This window comes from Herpailurus yagouaroundi, unplaced genomic scaffold, assembly GCF_014898765.1.
Source record: "Herpailurus yagouaroundi ecotype Mexico unplaced genomic scaffold, PumYag 100, whole genome shotgun sequence".
Classification (NCBI taxonomy): Eukaryota; Metazoa; Chordata; class Mammalia; order Carnivora; family Felidae; genus Herpailurus; species Herpailurus yagouaroundi.
The window spans coordinates 11,721,572-11,739,452 of record NW_024412391.1 but is presented as its reverse complement, the minus strand read 5'-3'; the positions used below and the strand labels follow the sequence as shown (position 1 = coordinate 11,739,452).

The 17,881-nt window shown below is 37.6% G+C and overlaps 1 protein-coding gene across 6 annotated transcripts in view; it reads right to left on the bottom strand.

Moving 5' to 3' along the window:
• CNOT4 (CCR4-NOT transcription complex subunit 4) overlaps positions 1–17,881 on the bottom strand; it is a 147,248-nt gene that overhangs the window by 30,299 nt on the left and 99,068 nt on the right. For all 6 annotated transcript variants that reach the window (XM_040471878.1, XM_040471880.1, XM_040471879.1 and 3 more), the window contains exons 8-10: positions 6,030–6,087; positions 2,898–3,147; positions 1,207–1,704 (exon numbers count right to left, since the gene is read on the bottom strand). In XM_040471878.1, coding sequence (XP_040327812.1) covers positions 1,207–1,704; positions 2,898–3,147; positions 6,030–6,087 — 806 coding nt within the window. The remainder of the gene's footprint in view (positions 1–1,206; positions 1,705–2,897; positions 3,148–6,029; positions 6,088–17,881) is intronic.

Genomic DNA, 17,881 nt, shown 5'->3' with positions numbered 1-17,881 from the left:
TTGGTGCTATCATGCTCATGTAAGTGAACTTCGCTGTATCAACTGTTAGATTCACTGTATCAAAAGCCACAAACCATATTCTCTGAACTCAGTTACTTGTCTTGAAAATGAAATGAAATGTCATTGGTCACAAAGGGAACAGAGTCAAAGAACTCTGATGGATCTCTTCAAATTTACCTATCAACCTTGCTAGACACAAGAGAACGAACGACTTGCCGGTAACAGCACGTTATTACGATAACACTGTGCCGTGCCGTATCTTAAAGGCCATGACAAGGGATAAAAATGAATTTTATTAATTATGTAACAGAGTGAGGACTATTCTATTCTACTTGAGACAATCGGGAGAGAAACAAACTCTCTCTCTTACCAGTCATCTCTAAAGTCCGAATTAAATAAACTGAAAAAAACCAAAACCTATTAATAAGAAGGATTCCTTTAGACAAAGAAGTCAGTTGATCTAATAAATGTTGTATGGGACCTTAAAACCCAAAAGTTCTGAAACCTTCAAGGGTAGCAGTATAAAACCAGAAGTATTCTGGTACCACTTATAGGAACCAAATATTTTTCCCAGAAATAAAAACATGACAGACAAAAAGGGAAAATATCTCTCCTTCAGCAATTGCTTTTTCACAGAAAGTATACTTATACACATATGTCTGTGAAACATGAATAATCAGAGTTCTCAAAGATTAAGTACTTTACTAACATAAAGCACAGTTTGTGTGTGTGTGCGCGTGTCTAGCAGTCAAAATAAGTACCAAAAGTAGTTACAGAATGGCTTTATCCCTCATGCTCTCACTAATTACCATCTTAAAAAATATTTTTTTTCATTATTTTACTTTTAGAATGTATAATCAGAATTTTTACCATGGTGTTGAACTTTATAGCACCATAATTTCAGAGTCCGTTTTTTTTCTTTTTCTTTGTGCATTTATATTCCATATGGAAGTTTGGTGACTACTCTGTTAAATAAAATGCTTCCAAGTTATAACTAGTTATAATACTCCACCATCCTTATAAAGCTCAATATTACAAGGCATCCATCCAATTAAAATTTTTTTAGATTATAAGGACTTTTTTTTTCCCCATAGAAATTTCCAAGAATAGTAAGTACTCTGTTATTCAAAAATTCTCTCCCTACCCACCCAACAACCTGAAGGCATGAGATATTCACAAATTCTCAAAGGCTATAAATGAACCTACCTGCTATAGGGATCCCTCCCAGACCTGTGTTGTGCTGTGGCGGGAGATTCAAGTCCAAGAAATTACTATTTGAGGTGGGGTTTGCTGTGTGGTTCAAGTGCATGATGCTATTGCGTGGAAAGGCCATCCAAGGATAGCGGGCTGCCTGGCCTGGAAAACTGAATGAATTATAAACTGCTCGGTGCTGCTGAAATTGAGGGAACCTCTGTGGCAAGACTGAAAAGGTACTATTGAGAGAGTTGGCGTTTGTCGGTGCAGCAGGATGCAGGAATCCAGAGCCCGGACCTTTGGCGGTTGTAGTGTGTGAAGAGGAGTTCTGAAGAGACGTGGGCGAAAGGGAAGGCTGGTCTTGGACTGACAGTTCCTTTTCAATCAGGTCTGCTAAGGCTTTTCGAGTGACGTCAAAGGGATCAAAACCCAAGTCATCCTCTGGTTGTTTAGAAGAACCAAAGCCAAATGCTGCTTGCCAGTCTGTGGAGGACGATACCGGGATTGTTTCTGTCGGGAAGACAATTAGTGATGAATTTTAAATACATAGTTTACTTGCATACTTAATGAGTGTCCACACTAGTGAAAGTTAAACATGTTATATTACAAGATAAAGGCAAATATAACCAAAATTTGTATGATTTCTTAGCACGTTAAAATTATAACATTATAAAAATCCTCATATACTTTTAGCAATGATTCCATTCTTATCAACTTCAAAAAAACTGAATGACAGAAACTGATTTTACTAATCAAAGAAAACAAAGTACTTGAAACCCAAATTATACTTTCAGCTGTTCATAATCCAAACCTGGAGAAAGTCATTTAAATGAAATAAGGTAACAAATGTGATGTAACAGAATTCAATTAGTAAAGTTTACTTTTAAAAATACATTTATCGGGGCGCCTGGGTGGCTCAGTCGGTTAAGTGACCGACTTCAGCTCAGGTCATGATCTCACGGTCCGTGAGTTCAAGCCCCGCGTCGGGCTCTGTGCTGACAGCTCAGAGCCTGGAGCCTGTTTCAGATTCTGTGTCTCCCTCTTTCTCTGACCCTCCCCAGTTCATGCTCTGTCTCCCTCTGTCTCAAAAATAAAATAAATGTTAAAAAAAAAAATTAAAAATATATTTATCAAAGACAAAGTCCAAGTAATTTTGAATATATGCTTTATATACTGTTAGGAAAAAATAACGTAACTTAATGAAAAAGTATCTACTTAAATGTTATTATTTTTTAAAACCGTCTGCTCCACTCATAATAGGTGCTATATTGTCAATGTTAACTTTATGGCGTCCTTCACATTAATAAAACTTACAATGAATAGAAATGAAAATAGCTCAAAAATGCCAAAATATAACCTTCAATATTAACTATCATACCTCTCTGTCATCTGGATAAAAAAAAAAAAATCTTACATTTAACTATGTAAACACAAATATGTTTAAATAGGTCAGCCCTTAATAATTCCTAGAGGAATAAGCATTTTATTATCAGAAAAATGATCTAACCCTTCATTTCTGAAGATATCTGTTAACACAGTAAGTTCTAGGTCATACAACTACTTATCTGGCTGTCTTATTCCACGCAGTTTAAATGTTTACAACTGCACGAAAAAGCAAGAGCGGGGACGGGGTAAAAACACATCCATGAGGTCTCATTCCAGTCTAAGTAAAATGATTCACATGCAGCAGTTCTGTCGTATACCTGATGTGAAGAGACTCTGTGGCTCTGGTGCTGTAGGCCAGTCACTGGATGTCTGTGGGGAGCCGGGGAAAGGAGGAAGCCCACTTGGGATCGGGTTGGGATGGCGAAAGTTATCTGAGAATAACGACTGTGACTCAGTTACTGCCCCTTCAAAAGGAGACCGTGCACTGTGATTGGATGAACTGATGGGGATGACAGGATTGGATTTTGATAAACCAGGTGGTGGTGAAGGCGTATCACTGTTAGATATCTAAATAAAATAGGAAGGGAAAAGAATAATCAATATGAAGTTTATACACTTTAATAAGCCATCATTAAAAAGGCTTGCAACAAAAGATATTAGAACAACGGTCTTCAAACTGGGGTGCTTAAGACTTTATGAGAACATGAATTTTCAAATAAAAATCCATTTTTCTTTTTTTTGGATTGACCCTCCTTGAAAAGACTAAGTCAGTCTCCTCTCCTTTCAGAACCTACCTTCTCTCACTTTATAAAGAAAAGAGTATTTCTCACTCTTTGACCAAAAGTGAAAACTTTCTGAGAGCAACAAAAATGTATTAGAAATATTCAGACCGGTGATAAGTGACTAATGACCTGATTCTTTTGCAAACTACGTGATTCTCAATACTTAAGAACAAAATGGAAAGAAGATCTAATCAAGTTATTTCTAAAACATCATGAAAAATAATTTTTAGGAGGGTGGCTCAGTCAGTTAAGTGACCGACTCTTGATTTCGGCTCAGGTCATGATCTCACGGTGCATGAGCTCAAGGCCTGCATGGGTCTCCATAAGAATAGCACGGAGTCTGTTTGGGATGTTCTCTCTGCCCCTCCCCACTTGCTCTCTCTCCCTCCCTCTCAAAATAAGTAAATACACTTTAAAAAAAATCTTTAAGAGAAATAATTTTTGGGACGCCTGGGTGGCTTGGTTGGTTGAGCGTCCGACTTCAGCTCAGGTCAAGATCTTGTAGTTCATGAGTTCAAGCCTTGCATTGGGCTGTCTGCTGTCAGCACAGAGCCCGCTTCAGATTCTCTTGATCCCCTGCTCACATTCTCTTTCTCAAAAATAAACACTTAGAAAAATAATTTTTATGATAAACCTTTATATAATTTTTTAATTTAAAAAAATTTTAAGTTTATTTAGTTTCAGAGAGACAGAGACAATGCAAGCAAGGAAGGGGCAGAGAGAGAATCCCAAGCAGGCTCTGTCCTGCCAGTGCAGAGCTAGATGTGGGGCTTGAACTCACGGAACTGTGACATCAAGACGTGAGCCAAAAACAAGAGTCAGACGTTCGACCGACTGAGCTGCCCAGGTGCCTCAATCTTTATATGACTCTTAGGTATTGAATTCATAGAAGGAGTTCAAAAATTCAATATTGATATAACACTCTTTCTTCCCCCCCACCTATATAAACAAGACACCTCAGCACTGACGTTTTAAAATGAAAACATGGCTAACAATATAGTTAAAACTTGTCTCCTTTACCAACAGGTAATATTCATCTATGGATGCATGAAAACCAATTTTAAAATAGCTCTATCTCGTTAAGAGATAAATGTCCAATACTAGTGTTTATGTTTAAAATTTTTATCAAATTCTGTATATATAAGTTGCTTTGATCAAATCAAAACTACAAATAAAAATTCAGAAGAAAGGGGTGCCTGGGTGGCTCAGTTGGGTAAGTGTCTGACTCTTGATTTCAGCTCAGATCATGATCTCACGGTCAATGAGATTGAGCTCTGCCTCAGGTTCTGTGTTGACAGCATGGAACCTGTTTGGCATTCTCCCTCTCTCTCTGCCCCTTCCCTGCTTGCATGTGCTTCTTTCTCTCTAAATAAATAAACTTAAAAAATTTTCAGGAGAAAGAAAATTGGCATTTTTTAGCCTTGTGTCAGAAAAACATTTTTTTCCAATTCAAAATTCATGTCTATTTTTATTTAAGAGAAGTATATGCCTGTCAAGAACAAACTATGTTGTATTAAGGTAATATTTTATAATGGCAGTGGAAACAGACAAATGAGTTCAGGGGAACAAGGAATGATGTAAAATTTATGATTGTTAAAAAAAAATAGCATGTATATATTTTTTTAAATAAAGGACAGAGCAACAACATTTTGATATCTGAATCTCTTAGAAACTTATTAAAAAGCAATGTAGTGCATTTATTTAAAAACACCAATATTTATAATATCCTGAAAATTACATCCTTTACAACTATTTTTAACTTATTATGAAAAAAATCTTTATTTCTTTGGAGAGAGAAGAGGATAGAAAGAGAGGGGAGGGGCAGAGTGAGAGGGAGAGAGAGAGAATTCCAAGCAGGTTCCACACTCAGCACGGAGCCTGATGCAGGGGTCAATCCCATGACCACGAGATCATGACCCGAGCTGAGATCAAGAGTCAGACAGATGCTTAACTGAGGCACCCCAAAAGCAGTGTATTTTAGATCTCTAAGTTTCTCAAAAACATTGTGGGGAACTAGCCAGTCTTTATGGAACAGATTAGAACTACATTTTTCTATGCCCATGTAAGAAGACGCACAGAGATTTATGCAATGAAAAACTAGCAAATAGACAAGATGATACAAAGCAGGACACAAAGATCAGAATCTCACTCAGTTTCACTGTGGATACAACTTTGAACTTAAACTATTTAGTTTGTTATTTCAAAGCCCACAGTCATTCGGGGATAGGGGCAAACTGTTGGAGGCGAGGACACTGCGAGATACAGAAGATTAAAGCTGACAATAAGCAACAAGGGGGGTATACAGCAGAGAAATAACTCTTAAGAATAAAGGTGGCATGCTAGTCTGAGACCATTTTGTAGATGGTCAAAAAGACCAGTAGTATCAACAGACTCATATGACACTAAAATACTGAGATACCATACAATATGACATATGGTCATAAGGATAAATCTGAGTCATCAAGAAAAGGTTAAGTTATGCTCTTACACAGTAATTCTGTGGAGGAAAAGAAGATTCATTATACTACATTTAAAAAAGGATATCCACTAAAAGTATTTTTAAATTGTTTCAGTAAAGTATTTTCCACTATCCAGAAAATTCACTTGCACAGAATGCTTTGCTTCAAGAGAATGGAATATAAACGAAGTAGAGAATCAAAGTCTTACCTGCTGTGAATTATCACCATTCCCTATACTGAGAGAATCTGAAGGTTTGTCAATGGGGCTGCAAAAAGAAAACACATAGAGTAAAATCAGAGTAAAGTCATTCTCCCACAAGAAAAACAAACACCCCAAAAGCCAGAAAAATAGATATTTTATCATCTTAACATTTGTTGATGCACTCTGATGTAAAGATATTGGTTTAGATGTTGAAGATACAAAGAAGTATAAGATCAAATCCCTACACTTGAGCAACTTAACTTACATTCTAACTAGATTCTCCAAAAACAATGGGTGAAACCATAACTTATGAAAAAAAGTACTGATTAAAGTGAGTACTATTGTAGTAGGTCAAAAATTTAATCCATTATTTAGCTTTGTGCGCATGATAAACACATTCCCCATTAAAATTCTTGGAATAATACTCACCTATTTTTCCCGGTGTTTAACAGAGGGCATAAGTCACCCAAATATTCTCTACAGGTTCTTAAGAGCAACAAATTTCCTTTACTACTTCAAAATCCTAGTTACAACCCTAGAGAAGGCATGTGTGTGTATAAATGCACACACACACGGTGCCTGGGGGGCTCAGTCAGTTGAGTGTCTGACTTCGGCTCAGGTCATGATCTCACTGTTTTGTGAGTTTGAGCCGACGAAACAGAAACTTTTGTGCAAACTATTTACTTAAAAAAGTTTTTTTTAATGTTTATTTATTTTTGAGAGACAAGAGAGACACAGCATGAGCGGGGGAGGGACTGCGACAAAGGGAGACAAAAATCTGAAGCAGACTCCAGGCTCTAAGCTGTCAGCACAGAGCCCAACACGGGGCTCAAACTCATGAACATCAGATCATGACCTGAGCCGAAGTCAGACGCTCACCCGACTGAGCCACCCCGGCGCTCCATAGTTTAAACAAAAACCTAAAACTTGACTTCCATATGGAGCAAATGCAGCATGACAGTAAAGTAACACATAACTGCTGACTTAAAACCAAAACAAAATCTTTATAAGCATTATAATACTGACCTAGCAAACCATTTCCATAACTAACTTTATTTAATCCAGCACATGAATAAAAGATAATTATGATTATATAATTATATAATTATAAAATTACATAATTATAAAAATACTAATACTTATTCTGATACAGTATTACAGGGAGACAAATTAAGATTCCAAATTTCTCAAAATTATTTTATTGGCCTGAAATATGTACAAAGTTATCCTGATAGGCAGACAACCTACTGGTACCACGTTTAATTGCTCTAGAAAAATTTAACAAGGTCTAGTACCCAATCACAATACCAAGTTTATCTTCTGCACAAACATCACCAGATGCTCTTGACTCTGACAAGTAGGTCTGGAATTCACTAAATATCATCTTTAGTTGTTATTATTCACAAAATATCAATTAATCAATTCATTTTAAGTTAAATGGGTAATACAAATAATTTTAAGATAGCGCTTTGAGCCCACTAAGTTTGGAGATACTTGGGGAAATGAGACAGGTACACACCAACATATATCAACCAGTGACAATTACTAAACGAACTGTTTCAAACAATAAATGTCATAGGTCTTTAAAAGAAAGAGAAGCCACCACAAGTGGGGCAATTAGGAAACATTTCCTAGGGGGTTCAAATTGAAGTAGGTCCTCAAAAAGATTTACACATTAGGAGAGGGAAGGGAAAAAGGAGGAAAGAACATTAAACGTAGGAAAAGCAAGCATATCAAGCATCAAAAGGGCACAGATAGGTTTGGGAAAGAGTTAAGTAATTAGTTTAGGTAAGACAGAGGATGCTTTTGACAGCAGTAGGAGGTAAGGACAGAGAGACAGAGAGTAGAACCAGAGACCAAGAGAAATTTTTGCACACAGAAATGACACAAAGCAGTATTAGAAAGATTAATTTGGTGGTGGCATAAAGAACAGACTGGAACATAATACAGATGATAATGAGATGAACTTGCAATATTTTCTAAAAAATTTTCCTGTGGTAAAGTACACTTAATATAAAATTTACTGTTTTAACCATATTTAAGTTCAGTGGTATTTTTTTTTTTCAACGTTTATTTATTTTTGGGACAGAGAGAGACAGAGCATGAACGGGGGAGGGGCAGAGAGAGAGGGAGACACAGAATCGGAAACAGGCTCCAGGCTCTGAGCCATCAGCCCAGAGCCCGACGCGGGGCTCGAATTCCCGGACCGCGAGATCGTGACCTGGCTGAAGTCGGACGCTTAACCGACTGCGCCACCCAGGCGCCCCAAGTTCAGTGGTATTAAATACACTGACGTTGTACAACCATCGCCATCATCATCCTCACCTCTTTTAATCTTATAAAACTGAAATTCTATACATTAAACAATTCCCCAATTTCTCCTCCCACCCGGTATCTGCCATTATACTTTGTTATAATTCTGACTACTCTAAATACCTCATATAAGTGGAATCAAAGAGTATTTGTCTTTTTGTGACTAGCTTATTTCACAATGTCTTAAAGGTTCATCCATGTTGTAATGTATCGCAGAATTCCCTTCCTTTTTAAGGCGGAATAATATTACTTTGTATGTATACCACATTTTGCTTGCTCATGCATCTGGCCACCGACACTTGCTTGGACTGCTTCCACGCTTAAGCTATTGTGAGCAATGCTGCTAAGACATAAATGTACAAATATCTCTTCAAGACACTGCTTTCAATTCTTTTTGCTATCTACCCAGAAGTGGAATTGCTGGATTGTACGGTAATTCTATTTTTTAATTTTTGAGGAACTGCCATACTGTTTTCCCCAGTGACTGTACCATTTTATATGCACAAGGGTTCTAATTTTCCCACATCTCTTTCAACTCTCATTTTCTAGCCCCCCCCTTTTTTTTTTACTATTTTTTATTTTTCTCTTTTTAATGTTTCAAGTTTTTATTTAAATTCTAGTTAACATCTAGTATAATATTAGTTTCAGGAGTAGAATTTAGTGATTCTGTTTTCTGCTTTTTTGGCAGTAGCCATACTGATGGGTGAGGAGGTATCTCATTGTAGTTTTAATTTCTATTTCCCTAATGATTAGTGATGTTCAGCATCTTTTCATGTGCTCAATGACCATACCTCTATATTCTCTGAAGAACTGTCGATTTGAGTCCTTTGCCTATTTTTGAACTGGGATATTTGATTTTTGTTGTTGAGTTTTAGGGATTGTCTGTATATTTTGGTTATTAACCCTTTCTCAGATATGTGATCTGCAAATATTTTCTCCCATTCTGTGGGTTGCTTTTTGTTTTTTTTTTTTTACTATGGACAGTGTCTTTTGAGTCACAAAATTTTTAAATGTTAATTAAGTGCAATTTGTCTACTTTTTCTTTTGTTACCTGTGATTTTGGTGTCCTGTCCAGAAATCATTGCCAGATCCAATGTTGTGAAGCTTAATCAAGCTTTTAATGGTTTTGCTGTGTGAAAGAATTTCAATCTAAAAGAACTAGAAAATATAAGAAGGATATTCTCATACATGTGCCCCCAGGAAGATAAACCTAAGGACTAAAAGACTGCTTTCTCAGAAATGTCTGATTCACAGGAAATGGATAGTGTTGATATTTTCTTCTGGCGGGGGGGTGGGGGGGGAATGATCAGAGGTTGTCCTGTATCGACCTTGGGAAGTTTTGCCAGAGGCATGAATGGAACAGGGCTTCAACTGGATTGATCTCACAAAATGGGATGAATTGAGCTTTGTATGAAAAAACGGAATGATTTTGTTAGCTCAGGAAAATTTTCAAGGCTGGTTTCCTTATTTTTTTTTTTAATTTTAACTGACTCGACCCCAACTTTCCCCTTTCCACTCACTGCGCATAAATACAACCTACCAAAACCCCTCAACGGACTCGCCACAGGTTGCTTGTTCCGAACTGCAGTTCCTCTGCTATTCCTGAATAAACTTATCTCCTTGAGCTTGTCTAACTTTGTTTTATTTACAGCCATCAATTGTTTTGTGTCTTAAATTTAAGTCACTGATCCATTTTGAATTCATTTTTTAATATGGTGTTAGGTAAGGATCCAACTTCATTCTTTTGCATGTGACATCTAGTTTCCTCAGCACCATTTGTTGAAAAGACTATTCTTTCCCCATGGAATGGTTCTGGTACACTTGTTAAAAATCATTTGACCTGTATGTGATGCTTTACTTCTGGGCTTTCTTTTCTTTCTGTTGAGTTATATATATCCGTCTTCAGGCTAATCCCACCGTTTACATTACTGCAGATCTGCAGTTATGTTTTGAAATCAGGAACTGTGCTTCCTCCAGTTTTGTTTTTTCAAGATAATTTTGGCTATGTGGGGTGCTTTGAGATTCCCTATGACTTTTAGGATGGGTTTTTCTATGCAAAAAAAAAAAAAATCACTAGAATTGTGATATGGATTGCATTGGATGTATAATAGCTTTGGGTTAAAGAGGCATTTAAATAATATTGTCTTCCAATCAATGAACATGGGATGCGTTTTCATTTATGTGTCTTTAATATCTTTCAGCAACGGTTTGTAGTTTCATTGTGTAAGTCTTTAATTTCCTTGCTTAGGAACTCCTAAGTTATTTTTCTTGACACTATGGTGAATACAACTGTTTTCATAATTTCCTTTTCAAATTGTTCATTGTTCACATACAAAAATACAATGGATTTCTGTGTATTGACTTTGTATTCTGTACGGAATTCATTTATTACTTCTAATCATTTGTTTATTTTGTGTGTGTAATCCCTAGGACTTTCTCCATATAAGACCACACTATTTACAAAAAAGATAATTTTTACTTATTCTATTTCTATTTAGATGCCTCTTCTTTGTCTTGGCTAACTGCTATGGCTGGAACATCCAATAGCGTGCTGAATAGAAGTGGTAAACGTGGGCATTTGCCTTGTTCCTTATTGTAGAGGAAAAGTTTTCAGTCTTTCACCATTAGAATGATGTTCACTGTGAATTCTTCATATATGGCTTTTATTGTGTCGAGGTAGTTTTCTTCCTAGGTTAAGTCATGAAAGGGTACTGACTTTTGTCAAATGCTTTTTCTGCATCAATTGAGGTATCATGTGTTTTATATCCTACATTCTGTTCATAGGACACATCAAATAGCTTAATTTTGTGTCAGACCATCCTTGCATTCCAGGAATACATTTTATCATGGTGTATAACCCTTTTCATGTGCTGAATTCTGTTTGATAGTATTTGGTTGAGGATTTCTGCATCAAAGTAAACAAGGCGTATTGGTCTGTAGTGTTCTGATAGTGTCTTTGGCATTGGTGTCAGGGTAGTGCTGGCCTCACAGGTTGAGTACGGAAGTGGTCTCTTCTCAACTTCTTGGAAAAGTTCGAAAAAGATTAGTATTAGTTCCTCTTTAAATGTTTGGTAGAATTCACCAGTGAAGCCATTAGGTCCAGGGCTTTCCCTTGTTGGGAAATTTTTGATTAGTGGTTTGATTGCCTTACTAATTATATACCTATTCATATTTTGTATTTCTTCACAATATAGTTTTGGTAGGTTTTTGTGTTTCTAGGGATTTGTCCATTTCATCTAGGTTAACCAATGTGTTGTCATACAATTTTTCACAGTACTCTTAAAATTCTTATTTATATAGAATCTGTACTAATATCCCCACTTTCTGATTTTAATATTTTGAGCTTTTTCTGTGTTTTTTCATAGTCTACATCTAACTGAAGGTTTGTCAATTTTCTTGATCTTCTCAGAGAGCCAACTTTAGTTTCATCCTTTTTTCTCTACTGTTTTTCTACTCTTGATTTCATCTTTCACTGCTCTTATCTTTACTTCCTTCCTTCTGCAAGCTTTGGGTCTAGTTTGTTCAAGTTGTTTTTCTATTTCCTTAAGTTGTGATGTAAGGTTGTTGACTTTGGGTCTTTCTTGCTTTTTAATGTAAGCACTCATAGCTATATATTTTCCCCTTAGCACTCCTTTAGCTACTTTCCTTAAGTTTTGATATGTTTTGTTTCCATTTTCATTCATCTCTAAGTATTTTCCAATTTCCCGTGATTTTTTTTAATCCATTAGTTGTCTAAAAGTGTTAATTTCCACAATGTTTTGAACTTTCCAGATTTCCTTTTGTTAATGATTTCTAACTTTATCCCACCATGGTCAGAAAAGATACATGGTATGATATCTATCTTTTTAAATCTACTGAGAAGTTGTGGCCTAACATATAATCTTATCCTGGAAAATGTCCATGTACATTTGAGAAGAATGTATATTTTGTTCTTTTTGGGGAGAGTGTTCTGTATTTGTCTGTCAGATCCAGGTGGTTTATTGTGTTGTTTAAATTTTCTCCTTACTGATCTACTATCTGGTTATTATATCCATTACTGGGAGCAGAGTACTGAAATCTTCAACTATTATTGTAGAACTATTTCTCCCTTCAGTTCTGTCAGTTTTGCTTCATATATTTTGATGTTTGTCATTAGATGCATAACGTTTGTAACTATTCTATCTTCTTGCTGTATTAACATACAATGTCTTTCTTTGTCTCTTGATTTAAAGTCTGTTTTGTCTGGTACTAACTAGAACAGGCATTTCTGATCTCTTTTGTGTACTATTTTAATGGATTATCTTTTCCATCCTTTCACTTTCAACCTGTTTGTGTCTCTGGGTCTATTGCAAATCTCCTCTAGACAGCATATACTTGGGTCATGTATTTTTATCCATTCTGCCAATCTGTCTTCTGATTAAAGTTGTATACATTTAAAGTAATTACTGACAAGGAAGTAGTTATTATGCCCTTTATGCCATTTGTTTTCTACATGCCTTATAGCTTTTCCCCCTTAATTTCCTGCAATACTGTCTTCTTTTGTGTTTAGCTGACATTTTTCTAGTGAAATGTTTAAATTTCTTTCTCATCTCCTTTTGTGTATACCCTAGAGCTGTTTTCTTCATTGTTATCATGTGATATCAATTCTACTGAACATCCTAATATTAGAATACTCTGTATCAACTTAATTTCAGTAACATATAAAAACTCTGCTCCTTTACAGCTCAATCCCAACCGCTTTCAGTGTTTACACTAATACACTGAACCTTAAACGTATTGGACTCTTAAATCATGCAGGAAACAAAAAGTATAGTTACAAATCATTGGTACAATCACACTAGCTTTTATAATTGCCCATTTATTTACCTTTACTAGTGTCCTTTCATTTTACCTAGCAGGACACCTTTGAGCATTTCTTGCAGGACAGGTCTAGAGCTCATGAACTCCCTCAGCTTTTGTTAATCTGAGAATGTCTTAATTTCTCCCTTTCTCTTGAAGAACAGTTTTGCTAGATATAGAATTCTTGGTTGACAGTTTTTTTCTCCTAGCACTCTGAATATATTGGCCCACTGCCTTGTGGCCTCCAAAGCTTCTCATGAGAAATAGGCCAAGGATCTTATTGAAGATTCCCTCTACATGATGATTCACATCTGCTGTTTTCAAGATTCTCTCCTTGTCTTTGGCTTTTTAATAAAAATTTGATTTATTTATTAGATTTTACTTTGATTTGATTTTGGTTTGATTACAGTGTGTCTCAATGTTTATCTCTTTGAGTTCATCTTAGAGTTCCTTGAGGTTTTCAGATGTTTATATTCATTTCTTTCATCAAAGTGGGTAAATTTTCAGCCATTATTCCTTCATACGTTCTCTCTGCACCTTTCTCACTTCCCCTTCTGGAACTCTGACAATGCATATGCTGGTCTGCTTGATGGTGTCTTACATACAGGTTCCTTAGGCTCTCTTCACTTGTTTTCAGCCATTTCTCCTTGTGTTCCTCAAACTCCTTAATTTCCATTGTCCTTTTCAAATCTGCAGATTCTTTCTTTTATCTACTCAAATCTGCCTTTGAATCCTCTGGTAAATTTTTCATTTGAGTTACCATACTTTTCAGATCCAGAATTTCTTTTTGGTTTCTTACTTTTTAATTGATATTTCCCTTTTGTTCATACTTTTTTTTTTTTAACCTTTCTCCACATCTTCCTTTACTTATTTAAGAATCTTTAAAAGAATTGTTTTAAAAGTCTTTGTCTACTATATCTGCCATTGGATCTTGTTCAGGGACAGTTTTTGTTGGTCATTCTTCTGTTAGTTATTGCTTCTTTTATATGCGCTGTGATTTTTTTACTGAACACTGCCCATTTGAGTCTAGTAACATAGTACCTCTGGAAAACAGATTCTCCCCCTTCCCCACTGTTTGCTTTTTTTTGTTGTTTTTTTGTTTTGTTTTTTTCGTTGTTTGGTTTGTTTGTTTCGCAAAAAGTCTCTGTGCCAAAGGTCAGTCTAGGTATAAACTTAAAGTCTTCTCAGGTCTTTTCTGAGCCTTTCTCTGGTCATGCACAGTCTAAGTCACTAAGTTTCTTCATATATGCAGTTGTTTTTGAATGTCCTAGTCTTTAATGTCTAGTACCCAAAAGGAGTAAAAGAAAAAACTGAAAGGGGGGAAGAGGGGAAGGGTGCCAGTCCTTTAAATCCCCTGGATATTATTTCAGCCAAAGGAGGGGTTTGCAGCAATGGCTGCCTGCTTCTTTGTCAGCACCTCTGTGATCAGAAGAGGTAATCAGCAATTAGAGCAAAGATCCTCAATACTGGAAAGACAAGGTTCTTTTTGCCTACCCTGGCTCCTGCAACCTATGCATAAGCTGTTCCAGGAATATGTGCACAGCTGCTGGCCATGTACTGGCAGTAGGAGACAGATAGCTGCTGCGGCCTTAGAGCTGAAATTGACCAAAATTAACCCCAAGTCTTTCAGTGGAATTTGCAAGCCTTCAACAAATTTCAGAGTTCCAGAATAGTTACATCAGACAGATTCTGCCAGTGCAATTGTTGTCCAGTTTGGGAGACAGATTCATGGTGCCACCTACCCCACCATCTTCCTCAAATCTGCACTGTTCTTATGATAGAATAAAGGAAGGCTTAAAGGTGAGAACAGCAGAAATAACAGAAACAAAAGATTGAAAGCAAGACATTGCTTTCTTGGTCTCGGTTCAGGTTCTCAGCCACCACCATTAAAGAGCACTAAATATTAATTTGCAATACAGGTGAGGTTAGTCTTGCTAATGTCAAGGGCAGCATATGAAAATCTTACATTCAGAATAAATCTTGATGTGTCTGGATTACAACTAATCAGAACACCTTATATCATCCAGTCCACCATGCCAACCTGCAGTTTTATAAGTACTAATTCATAGCATTTGATGCTCTACCTGGGGAAGGTTTACACAGATGCTTAAAAATTTCTACATCAGTGTCCTCAAACCAAAGATAGCTGCTAAAAAACAGAACCGGGGCAAGGTATCAGTCAATTTTAATATATTCTTCAATTTATTTTAAAATTAACTATTCAAGGAATAATAAGTGAAAAGCTTTAAGAATAAAGATACAACTAGAAATTTTTTTTTCCTACATGGGCTGTAAAAAAACAATTGTAGTTAAACCTGCCACTGTAAGTGCATCTATCGGTGCAAAAGTAGAAAATACAGACGGGAGAATCCCTGCTAATGCATGTATATCCCAACAGAAAGAAAAGTATTTTTATAAATCCCAATTCCAATAAATGTGAACTCCTAGGGTCTCTAATGGCTGGACAGCTAACAGTTATCCCAAGGCTACGATGAACAAGTAAGAGTTTTCACAACTTCCCTGGCATCAGGTGTTGAACTTCCTTTCTCATCGAGCTATGTGTCTGCTTAAGCTACAGTCACATTAAATACCTGTTGTTTTACATTCAACATCTACCCATCTATTATCATACCAAATTAAAAAAAAAAAAAGGAAAATAAAATTTAATAAATACCACATTTAATAAGGAAGAGAGAGACCTACTCCATGAAATGGACTATTTTCTGGTCAAGAATTGCCAAGTCCTAATGATACCTGATGAAAGAAGATTGGATACACTAAGATAAACTGCACAGGGCTTTTTTATTTAAAAACCTGCAAACTAAAAAATCTACGGGTTTTCTTTTTTTGCTCCCCCTCCCCCCACAAAGTTTATTAGCCACTTCTGTTCAGAAAGGCCTCTTTCTGAACAAGTCTGTTCCTCTAAAATAACGAGGGGGGAAACACCAAAATGCATGGGGCGCACTTTCATTTGCATCTCAAGTTACACTAGAAGCATATCATAGAGAAAGGTTAGCTATCTCCTGGGGTTCCCTGGGAATGGCTCTAGAGTAGGCTCCAGCTTCAGTTCTCGTCCCAGGTTTGGCTCTAGCACTCTGTGATACCGTGCCTAGTGTGGGCTCCAGTGCTGTGGCCCCAGAACCAATCCTGCCTTAAGCAGTGCCTCTAACCTCAGACCCAGCTCTGGCCCTAATGCCATCCTGGGCTCCAGCTGTAATGAATCTGATTCTGGCTCCAGCTTAAGCTCCAGTGGCTGTTGCAGCTCATCCATCTGTCTGTTAGACACCGAAATGAGCCTGTGTTTCAGGTACTTCCTCTGTTCTGGAGATTAAATTTCTCCTGGCGGTAGTACCCAAAAGCCTCATCCTAGGGGGATTCAGGGGAGAGGAAACAGAGCACATTCTCAAGTAGGTCTCCCTCAGTAAGCAGTTGGTGGTGGTGGATGAGTTCGGACAGCAGGAGTGACTGCAGTACCACCTGGAATTGGGTGGCAGAGAGCAGATCACCTTATTACCATCCTGATGTTCCACACAGGAGCGGGTAATGCCCCCTTCCAATGATTTGCTGAAGTGTAGTAGAAAGGCACCAAAGACGGGTCTTCTTCAGCAGCTAGTGCTCCTGGCTCCAGCTCATAAAGTCCATGATGTGGCCATCATTCCACAGATTCTTTAGGTGGTCAGGTACCAGGTCCAGATTTTTGTTCAACCATGTCCAGAATGGTAGATTGCCTGGGGGGGCTCTCTTGCTTAGCGAAGTCAGTCCAGGACAACAAGGTAGCCTCAATCCTAGAGTTTTGACCAAACAGCTTGTCCCTCAGCATGCTCAGCTGCTCCGGGTTAAGGTCTTGGTCAACAGAGGAGGAGAAATGCCAACTGAGAGCAGGGCCCAGCAGGCTCCAGGAAGGCTTGGGGGGCTGGAAAAGAACCGGTTCTGAGGGTTTGAGCTAAGCAGACTGAACCACAGAACCAAGGCCTAAGCAATTGAGTAGGGTCATGTTAGAAATAATCACACAAAGGGCATCTGTTTTAGCTCCTGCTTCAGATCCTGGTAGGTGTATCTAACCATGAAGGTGATAATGTACAGTTCCTCTGTTGCAATCAGCATCCTCTACTGCTGCCCTTTCTGGATCCAACTAAATGTTACTCCACCAGAGTCAGGTAGCCAGAATTATACTTTAAACCCTGACTCTGTCCCCTCTCAGGGGCCAAAGTTTTCTGGTTTGAAGTTAGAATGTTGAAGTTCTGAAGGCCTTGTAACTGAGAAGAACTTCTGTGGAGTCTTCTGTGGACTACAATGGAGACCTGTAGTCAGTAACCAACGCCTTCCTGGAGTCTCACCAGCAGCCTTGTAGGACAGTAAACTTCCTCCCATTCCTGAAGATGAGGGGCCGGTGGGGAGTTAGGGGTATGCGAGACTAGGTTTCTACCACAAATGCTTTGTGAAGCAGACACTATAGCAACTCTGTGAACTGGACCTTCCATAGGTCCACCTCTTTGGTCAGAGAGTCATCCTGATAGCTAACCATGTGACTCAGTCCCTTCGATTCCTTCAGCAGCTAATACAGGTCAAACAACAGCTTTGCTCCAGCTGTGAACATTTCTCCAGCTGTTCCACCTATGGTCGGGGGGGGGCTCCAATGCACATGTTTCGCTGCTGGACTTTCCATGCCTCCAACTTTGGCAGGAGCTCAATTAAGGGAGATAATTGGCCTAGCAGTGTTTTAAAGG